This window comes from Thunnus albacares, chromosome 19 (assembly GCF_914725855.1).
Source record: "Thunnus albacares chromosome 19, fThuAlb1.1, whole genome shotgun sequence".
Classification (NCBI taxonomy): Eukaryota; Metazoa; Chordata; class Actinopteri; order Scombriformes; family Scombridae; genus Thunnus; species Thunnus albacares.
Window position 1 is genome coordinate 10,314,635 of NC_058124.1, and position 11,102 is coordinate 10,325,736.

The 11,102-nt window shown below is 40.2% G+C and overlaps 1 protein-coding gene across 2 annotated transcripts in view; it reads right to left on the reverse strand.

The window, feature by feature from the left end:
- The window catches only part of rims3 (regulating synaptic membrane exocytosis 3), a 38,802-nt gene that overhangs the window by 23,743 nt on the left and 3,957 nt on the right, over window positions 1-11,102 (reverse strand). For both annotated transcript variants that reach the window (XM_044336479.1, XM_044336478.1), the window contains one exon: window positions 3,027-3,356. In XM_044336479.1, coding sequence (XP_044192414.1) covers window positions 3,027-3,291 — 265 coding nt within the window. In that variant the 5' untranslated portion in view covers window positions 3,292-3,356. The remainder of the gene's footprint in view (window positions 1-3,026; window positions 3,357-11,102) is intronic.

Sequence of the window (11,102 nt, forward strand, 5' to 3'; positions counted from 1 at the left end):
ATATGGTGACTATGTCAGAGCTGGCATGGGAAACATGTATGAAGTACACTCACACATTTTTTTTTTAATCACCTCTCTTTCTTTCATCCAAATTCCTCTGCCGTCCTCAGAAATGGCCAACTTTCTTCTCCCTTTTCTGTCACCATTTAATATCAATTTGTAGCTGCCACAGCTATGAGTAAAAGAGAAGTAAACCTGCCTGGTCTTGTTATATTTACTTCAATTGATAAGTGATGGTCCAGTGAAGAGGTTGTGCCATAGGGATTGAAATCATGTCGGAAGTTGATTTCAGTGAGACAAGCACAGAGCTTCTTTGTCTGACATCCAATCCAACTGAACAAATTTAGGATGGGCTATGGTAAAAGGATGGACATCTTGAACATCCCAGAACTAGGGCTGGGTGTGAGCACCAGTCAAAATGTCCCTGTAGCTGGGTTTCCATCCAAATGTATCGTAAATTTTAACAGAATTTTCAGAAAATCAGCGAAAGAAAATGCTAATTTATGCATGTTTCCATCCACTATTCCTATCCAAATATTAGGAGTTGATTCATCGAGATAAGCAGCAGGTGGCGCTAGTTCTCCAGTCAGGTGCCATTATACCACTGCAGAAGTAGAAGGCGCAACAAGATAAACAAGCACCGGTCAAACTTTAAACAGTGTTTAATAATGTGTGTGAGGCAGGAGGGCAGGAGTTGCTCAGCATGACATCCGTTAGCCAGAGAAGAAAAATAATAATAATGAAAGGAATGCAAACAGTGCGACAACATTTAAACGGACCAGAAGTCATTTCAAATAAACCTGTTTACATTTAACGTGGTTTATTTTCACATGAAGACGGTTTAAACAGCAGCGCCAACTTTCTGGAGGGGATCTGTCTGGGACTGTCTGCGGGAGGAAGAGATGCTGGCAGCCACAAAAACAACAGAAATTCTCTTCACATTTTGTCCTGTAGCTCTTTAACTCTCCAGCGGTCTGTTCCTGCAGTTATCAGCTGGCAAATCTTGTTTTAGAACGTGAAATCACGGTGTAACCAGAGCCGTTACTATCGGCAGAGCTGCTCCGATTCCACCACTATTTTTTAAATGTTATTTCTGTTTTGTAAATTCTATCTTGTTGTTACTATGTTGCTTTTTTGATATTTAATGCTTTAAATGTGAAGTGCTTTGTAACTTTTTCTGTTTTGAAAAGTGCTTTCAATATAAATAAATCTGTACATGAAGTTAAGTTTTGAATTTATTTTGACTTGAGTGATTTTGTTGTTGATGATGCTATATGCATTTACAATCAAGAGCCACAATGAAAATAAGTCTTGGACTTTGTTGTGTCACCCTTGACATTTTTGTAGTTGCTTTTTATTTAGGGCAGCACCTAGCAATTATCAGTTATTACTCTGGTGATTATTTTTTCGATTAACTATTTAATCTGTAAAATGTCAGACAACAGAGAAAAATGCTCATCACATGTTCTCACAACCCAACGCCAAAGGTACTTCTTGTAGGTATCTACAAATGTCTTGTTTTGTCTGACCAACTGTCTAAAACTACCACAGTGGACAAAAAACAGCAAATATTCACATTTTAGAATCTAGAACGAGTGATTTTTTTAGCACTTCTGTTAAAAAATCATTAAAACGATTAATAAATAATCAAAAATTTTGTAGAGAAACATGTTTCTATACACAAACTAAGGAACTGACTTATTTTGGAATCTGTACAAACATTCAGGTATCCTTATGGTACCCATATTGAAAAATTTCAAACAATACACTGCCTGCTACACAAAGCAGAAAGCAACAAGCCTCAGATCTGGTACTAAGACTGAACAATCTCACAGAATTAAACACACATACTGTACAGACACATAGCAAGCAGGCAAGCAGAAAGAAACATACAGACATGGACACACTGTTCTGAGAAAGTTACAGTTCAGTGTACTGGAATGGAAACAGAATGTGCCACGAGGATGTGGGGATGATGAACAACACGTTTATTGTTGACAGACAGAAGAATGAAGAAAACATTTAACTGCATTGCCACGAGTTGCATCCCCCTGCCCCTCCTGGCCCTGCCTCTCAGCCTTTACCAAGCCTCGGTGTGTGACATGTTTACCCATTTCCCACCAGGAGTGAGTGGGTTTGTGTTCACCATCGAGGCGCAAAGTGAGAAACACTTTTGTTGCAGCTGCACAGTATCTGTAATTATGCCCCACAGGAGACATATTGGAGCACCGCTATCACTGCCATACAGCCACCATGAATACTAGCTGCTACCGCTGCAAAGCCACTTCAGAGTTCAACACGCAACGATGCTCACAAAAATGTTGCAGCCTTTTAAAAAGGACTCATTACAATGATAATACCACAAAAGGTAAAGCCACTGAGAGCTTGTTGAATAAGATATTATAAGTATTATAACTGAGGCAGCACCAAGTACCTTTTGGAGTGAATTATGCTAATGTTATTATCCATGCACTAAAACAATCACTGCTCTGTTAGACCACTTTTAGCATCAGTTTAACAACTGTAAAGAAGAATGCAGGGAAGCAATTAATAATTCTAAAGTCATGTGGAAGATTTTGCAAACTCAAGCCAGGAAGGTAAAAATGATTAAACGTCTAACCTATTAAAATGCAATCTTCATTTGGATATGAATATGATTTGCAGCTTGAAACCCAAACCCATATTATAACAAAAGTTTGATATCCTCATACTTTGATGGCTATTAGAAAGATTAAGCAGACAAAGCGAAAAGAAGTTGAGAGGAGGCAAGTCAAGAGAAAGGGAATTAGGACACCAGGGAGAGAAACTGGAAGAGAATGAAAAGAGGGAAGAAAGAAAGGAAAAAGGGACAAAGTGAGTCTGAAGTAGTGCTGACCTAGATGAAACGGTGAGAATGGTGTAAAGGGAGGGTGAGAAAAGGAAAGGGGAAAAGGGGAAGGAAAGCAGCCAAAACTGGGGGGAAAAAAATCTAATTGCACTGGCAGTGAGCATACATCCAACAACAGCACTACAAACTAAAAACTGACCTTGCTGGTTGAGCTGCTGTGTGCTCTTGCTCCACTGCGACAACCCCACAATGGCCACCATCTTGGCGCCCAGACTGGAGCGCCGCTTCTTATTGCCAGCCAGCGACGCAGAGTCCGGGCACCCACTGCCAGGACTCTTGTCCAGGCTGTACATGGCCCCTGAGATGCTGGATGAGCGCACCACGTTCCGGGCCGCCGCGCTCAGCCCGCTAAGGCCGCTCATCCCACCCGGGCTGGGCACCTCCACAGAGCTGCTGAGCATCATGGTCCCGATGGGCTGGAGGGCCGATAGGCTGGGGGAGGGGGGAGGGTGGGAAAGTTGTAGCTGGGCTGAGGAAAGAACACAAGATAGGACAAAGAAGACAAGGTGAGGGTTGGAAGTAGAGAGGAGAGGGGTAGAAGAGCTCAAATAAAAAGGACATCTTGATGTGCACTGATGAAATACAGTATAATGTCTTGTCTTTCGGCTACGGCAGCTCATCAGGGCTGAAGGACACTGAGTTTAAATTTCAACCACAGTTTGGTTTTCAATTAAATTCCCCACTTTTTGCAAAGACAGCAGAAATTACTTCCTATTCCACACCTGAAAAATAAAAAGTCAAAAGCTCTCAAAAGTCTTTTTCATCTCCGATAGTTTTGCGCATGCAGAAAACAAAGAACACAAAGGTCAGCAGGCGAGGACAGTGCAGATGGCAGCAGACTGTTCAAGTGAGTTAAGAAATATCTCCAGCCACACACACACACACACACACACACATAAAAACAAATGTCAGGGCTGGCCTGCTGCTGAACAGTGACCCTGTCAGCTGGTATTTGTCTCGTGTGGTTTTTTTGGAGTCTTATTCTGTCTCTGACCTTAAACAGTGACAGATGATAAACTCTGCAGCTCAAATCATCACTGGTTGGCCAAATCCTGGGAGGAAACTAGTGCACGTGTGCACACAGTCGACAAACTTTGACAAACTTTGAAATATCTGATGGACACACCAATCTTTGCTTGCACAAGTACAGCTCTCCTTGTAGGCCTTTTTCAAATATGACCTCATAGTGGGAAAAGTACAGTTGTTACTAATGACATTAATGATGGCTCTGTTCTATTGAAGTGTCCCAGTAAGCCATGACAGTGTGACAGTCAGCCAGCAGGCACAATACTTGGACCCTGAAACTGAAGCAGCTAATTAGAATTCAGGATTCATTAATTGTATTATTTACTCCTTTGCTTACATGTCAAATTGGAAAAAAAAAAACGGTCTTCTTCCTCTCTCCTTTCCTTCTCTCTCTCCTAACATCAGAGTGATTATACCGAGGCTAAACCGACAGCCTAGGGGCACATTAAATATGTAGATGCACTGTGGCCATCACACTCCTTTTTAATATTTCTCTTTCTTCAACTCCTCCTCGATAAACCTGCTTTCTAGCCTGGTTTATCATTACAGCTCCTGCTATAATTTTTTTTTGTGTGTGTGTCTGTTTCTGTTTTTTTTTTTTTGTCACAGCAATGCAGTCTTTTGATGTAAAAGTAAAACTCAGCTGATACCAAAAGTCCAGCTCTAGTGGTTCACATACGTCAACACATCAAAACATGTATGCATGACGTGAAAACATTTTTTACATACTTAGCCAGTGATTGCATGGAATGGTGCACAAATTCTTTATGCTACTGAAGCGCTCGTTCCTGTAGCTGGAAACCATAAATAATACATATACTGTAGGGTGAATTTGCCCTTAATATGTCTTTACAATTGAAGACTCAAATGTACACGCATTGTGCCTGAGAAGTCTCTGTAAATCCTCGTCATTGCCTCGCTTTGTCACACCACTACAACCATAATGCTTACTGCTCACAAAAGTTTGCTGACAGGCACTTTTTGAAGGGTTGCATTTAAAATTGCAGCAATAACCAAAATGGTTGCTATTGAGGAAAAATGAACTGAGGTAGCAAAGGGCAAATTTTGGCATTTTGCAATAAAAGTCATAATAATAGCCAAGGAGGAGGAGGGGGAAAACTGCACGCTTTATACAGAGCGACTGCAGTGACATTTGTTATGACTGGACAAAGGTAGTGAGGGCCAGATGGAGAAAGAAAGAGAGGGAAGGTATGGGCTTAAAACTTGAAATTCAGGTGAGCTTTTATGCCCTTTTTTCCCCCTCTTCCTCCTCCCTCTCTTGTCTATTCCAGCCCATGCACACTTCTCCCTAGCTCTCTGGGGGGGCCTCTGTACTGTGAACACACAGCGAGCAGAGCAGGAGAAAATGAGGACAGGGGAGGGATAGAGAAGGCAGTGAGAGAAGGGAGATAAACAGAATAATTCTGCTTTCAGAGCAGCAAGAAGACAGAGAAGAACAAGTGAGGGAGAGAAACGTGGGAGGAGAGGATGCTTCATAATGAATGGACACAGAGAAAAACACTGCAGGATGCCAGGGCCTGATCAGTGTGGGATAATGGAGTGAAAGTAAGAGAAGAATGTGACACTGATAGTGACAACAACTTAGACATGTATCCATTCCTCCCGGCTTTTAATGATGAGATCCTCTCTATGTGTGTCTTTCTGGTTGAGGACATGCTGCAAAGTGAAACTAAAGCGTACTGTATATAGTATACTGTATATATGTTTTGCCCAGAGGACATCCTCTCTTGCAAAGATGATGGTTGCCTGGTTGTATTGGTTTCCTAACAGTGGAGCTAAAGTTTTCATGCTTGTGAGTTTGACATCCAGAGATTTTTTCAGGTAAAGGGGTAGTTTGATATATTGGGAAATATTTGTTTTCAGAGTTAGATGAGAAGATCAATACTACTCCGTACCTACAAGTTAAATATGTTTGCTTAACTCATCATTAAGACTGGAAACGGGGAAAAACTAGACGGCTACGTGCTAACAAAATCTTCCTACCAGCACCTGTGGTCTCTGCTGGTTGCTTGGCAACATCACGGTGACTCAGGAGGTCTCTTCCCACTGGGTAACTCCAATTTTTAACCTTTGAGTAGACCCAGGCTAGCAGTTTCCAGTCTTTATGCTAAGCTAGGCTAACCATATCCTGTCTCTAGACAGATATGAGAGCATTACCCATCTTCTCATCTAGTGCTAGGTAAAAACTCCAATAAATTTTCCAAAATGTCAAACTATTTCTTCAAATACATAGAAATATCATTGGCTGTTTGGTCAAAATGCTTAAAATGACCTATGTTTACCTTTATGGTGAAGGTCCCTTTTGTGGCACTGACTTTCTATTTTGTTGTTATAGCAGAGGTTAGGTTTGAATTAATTTCAGAATGTAGCCTAAATAGAAACTGCATTTTACTGTCCAATGATCCAGTGATAAAGTCTGTATTTTTAGAAGGTAGAGTCAGGCCAACAATACAAATGGCCTTGATGATATAAAGGCGGATAAAGGTTGAGTTAGAAAGATCCCCAAACCCAAATCCAACTCTGCATCCTCTGAGTCTTTCAATCTCTAATATCTGCCGTGTCACTGCTTGAAGATGCCACCATGTACCTGTCCCCACACAGTGTTTTGCCGGACCTAAAGGTAGACCCGGAGCCCATCTATCTTCATCCCAATGCCAGACAGCTCCGCTGCCATATGTCTCTGTGCTCTCTTAACTTCTCATCTCAGAGCTCATTTATTTCTCCTCCCGTCAGCAAACCACCCCCTCCACCTAGCCTGGTGGCCATCACCTCACCCCTGCCGTGGAAGATCTGGCCTCTTAATTTGTGTGTGTGTCTGAGGGAGTGAGGAAGATCCAGATTTTTGGGCAGGTGAATAGAATAATAATATACAATGTACCGAAGTCCACACACATCCACACAAAGACACACATACAGTGCTCAGTCTTGTGACCATTTGAATCCACAAACCAGCAAGGAAAACTGTGAGCGGAGAGCGAACAGCATACTCTCCAACAGCTACTCAGTAAGACTATAGCTGTAGTGACCATAGTGATAAACTGATTAAAGGAATCTTTTCGAGATTTTGGAATTTCGAAACGATTATTCAAAACTTATTCACTTTCCGAGACTTAGATGAGGAAATTGATACCACTCTTATGTCTGTACACAACATGTGAAACTACAGCCTACAGCTGAAAACAGGAGAAAACAGCTAGCTAGGCTGTGTCTAAAGGTAACAAAATCCATTTAACAGGAAACACAGTGACAAGACTCCAGGAATTCACAAAAATGTTTTTGTGTGGAGTTAACAAACAGGATACAATGTGTTAATTAGTTAGCTTAAGAGGTGCTGGTAGGCTGATGTTTTACCTTCAAACAAAGCCAAGCTAGCTGATTCCCCTGGCTTCCAATATTTATGCTAAGCTAAGCTAAGTGGTTGCTGGTGGTAGCTTCGTTTTTAACAGACTTGTATGAGTGTGGTATTAATCCCAACTCTCTACAAGATAGTGAATAAGCATATTTTCCAAAATATTAAACTCTTGTTTGAACACTTCACATTATTTTGATTATTTTTGGTAGATATAGAAAAAGCTACAAAGCACCTATAAAGTATGTATAGTATAATTGACAAAGTGCATGTGAGTGAATGTCTGGCGGAAATTACATCTAAAAGAACACTCTGTTGGCAAACTACAGTGTAGAGGACCAAAACACATGAACTTTAGAGTGACTCAACCAAGCATCACTGTCTACAGTGAGTGAAACTCAGCTTGTAAGCTGAGGTTAAAATGTGATCTCTCTTTTCATTTTCTCCGATAAACACAAATACCACAATCTTGTAATTAGATGTGGCTGAGCAACTATTAATGGTCTTTTAAAGTTGCTCTCTAGCAGACAGGCCATGCACTCTGCCACTGCTGGCTAGTTAACTAACCTATAATTTAGTAACAAAGTAAATGGTTAAGATATAAGTCTGTGTGTCTTGTTGGAACACAGAAAATATCATATATAATATAAGCAAAGGTATATCTTTGATATATAGGAACCTGTGGGCTTGGGAATTATGGGGTAAGAGCCAAAGACATGCTGGGGAAGTTGGAAAGAATTGAGATGGACCAACACATATAACAGAAGTATAACCAGCTTTAAATGGTGAGCTGAAAATCTCTACTGAGCAGATAATCACAAATAATTTCCACTGTCTCTGTAAAGTAAGAAAAGATCTCTGCAAACCCAAAGAACATTTTTGATTTTGTTTTATACACTAGTACATACTATACATCTTTGACATGTTGTGTACATGTATCTTGCAATGAGTGCAAGAGAGAAAAAGGTTAGAATGAAAAAGAAAATCAAGATCAAGATCATCATGAACAATCACACCGGCAGTGCACAAGGGCAGGCAGGAACTGTAATGCACATCCTGTTGAGGGTACCATGGAAACTTCCCAGGTTATGATACTGTATGTGCAAGCCCGGCGCCTGCTGCCATTGTTGTTGGCCTGGAGTCATGAGTGTGTGTGTGTGTGTGTGTGTGTGTGTGTGTGTGTGTGTGTGTGTGTGTGTGTGTGTGTGTGTGTGTGTGTGTGTCTGATGTATCTCTCTGATCGTAAGGGGTCTCTTAAGGCAAGAAAACAGACGGCCGGTTTTGCAGCTACACACACACAGAGACGAGAGTAAGAGTGCCAGGCTGTGGGATGACTGAGAGCCAAATGGATCATGCACAAAATCACACACAGAGAAACCCAGCGTAGTGCAAACACACACATGCTGTACTGAATTTACGTGCCAGAGTGTAGCAGAAGAAAGCCAAAATATTGAATGACAGAGGGCGTTGACACCAATATCTTGGCTGATGGACTTGGAATAACATCCAAATCCTCTGTAAAACACTCCGCTCTGACACAGATTCAATTTCTTCAGTATCATATTGACTGAGAGTACAGTGCATAAGAAAGAAAAAAACTGACCAGATACAGTCACAGCACCATTAAATATTCACAAATTCCCCATTTCACACTTTGCAGAGCAACATTACAGCTGGTGCACACACACACACAAATTCTAACAGCCATGAAATGAACAGAAAAAGGAGTTCATAAGGAGCTTTCGCTTCGCCTCTCCCATTGGCCCAATCAAATTTTTATCCAATAAAATCTTTAATGAGGTGAGTCATTGAGTCACCCCCTCTACATCACCTTGTGACAGCAGACATAAATTCGATCTGTCACACCATGTTTTCACGCAAATTGGCTCAATCATGTTGAATTAGGCATGGCAGGGAGGCGAAGGTTTACATTTTTTCTATCAGAGCTACAATTAACAGGTCAAATTAGCCTGTCTGAGGTTGTTTAAAATGTTATACGGTACTGAAATGCTCAATCAAAATATGCAGCAGACATCTGTGACCAGTGATGTAGCAGTACAAACAGAAGGATAAGCTATTATGTCTTATTATCAGAAGGCATTTAACAGACCATGACAAACATAAACTGTGTATTTTCATATAAGAATTTGCTTTTTTTGTCTTTAAAAGACCATTTGTCATTAAAATAACATTGATTAAAGTACTCATTAATTGAATTACATCACCATGAGACTACAACTACTGCTGGCTGTGTTCATCTGCATCCACTCACTAAGTTTTTATGCTCCAGGAAAAAAGCACAAAAAATAAATGCTAATATTTTAGCATGCTAGTTGCTAATAGATGCTAAATGCTAATAATGATGATATTCCTTTTAAATACTAAAAATGGGAGCTGTGCTTGTAGGCCCATATTAAGAACATTCTTACTCAATAAAATATTATTTTACCATGCTAACATTTGTTAGCAAGTGTTTTACACAACAGTGTGTATGGTGAGTAGGCCTATTAGCAACCTTATTTTCTGTAGCACACAAAAGTATTAGCCATATGGGCAATGACCATACCATTTTGCAAAAATACACATGTTGGTTAACTTGCTAATCTTATTATAACAAATATTTGTTTGGTAATCACATAAATAAAAACTTAAAGGTTCCAACATTTGCTATATTGCTAAAGCCAATAAAGAATGATTCAGTTACAAGTTATTTGTATAGCTTTGGCCATGTAATTTCTATCAGTTACTGTATAATAACATTGTAGCTACTCACTAAACTAACTGCTGAGTTCTGGGAACTTGGCAACAACTGCAAAAACGATGACATAAACATGAGCAGTCAAATGACAAGACAGGCTTTAAACAAGACAACAGTTTAGCCAAATAATCTCAATCACCTTTTTTTGGACATAAATCCAGAAGTGAGCGGAGCCAAACTGTCAATAATAAATGTGCAGAGGCAAATTGTGTACACACAACTGTGGCAACAAAGTTGAACCAGGAGATCGGTCTGTAAATTTTGAGTAACCTGGGGGTTTGTTTAAAACCTGTCTGATGATTTGACTGCTCATGTTTCTTGCCTCTTCTTTACTAAAAATTGTAATAAGGACCACCATATACTTCAAAGGAAGTGCTTGTTGGATTGTCTAAAAGATCACCCCTCACCACTTTTTTGTTTATGGGATGCTAGGTCAGGAGCCACACATACACACTTCCACCTTTCTATAGCAAAAAAATGACAGATTATATGAAAGTACTTTAATCATGAAATGCTGGAATTTAGCCTCCTTGATAATAATCAAATCTCTTCCCCGTAGAGTTCATATAATTTTAAATGTTTATTCACTCATGTATTTGCCCTACTAATCCCTGCACAGCTGAGCTAGCGATATAATGTTTTCATCTCAGCAGTGAATCAATACCTTGTCCAGGATTTGAGCCAGTATCGTTTTAGAGAAGTCAGTCCTCTTTCATATCATCACTTATCACCACACAGCCTTCTCACCAGCTTACAGTCTTTCTCTCTACACACCACCATGGGGGATCTGGTGTGAAAATGAGACGCACTATGTCACTGTTTTATCTTCTTTCTCTCCACACAGTGACACAGACTAAACAAACTCCTTTTTATTCGTCACATTTGTTTTCTTCAAATTTAAAAGTTGTTTGGAAAAAGAAAGTACCTTTGGAGTAAAGCACTCCAAAGTTTGACCCTAAATCTCTCTTCGCTCTCTTATCTTGCCGCAATCTATCCAGCACTGAACCATTCTCTTTGCACCCTCTTCTTCTTTTCATCACCATCAAAAGAAGGATGGCAAA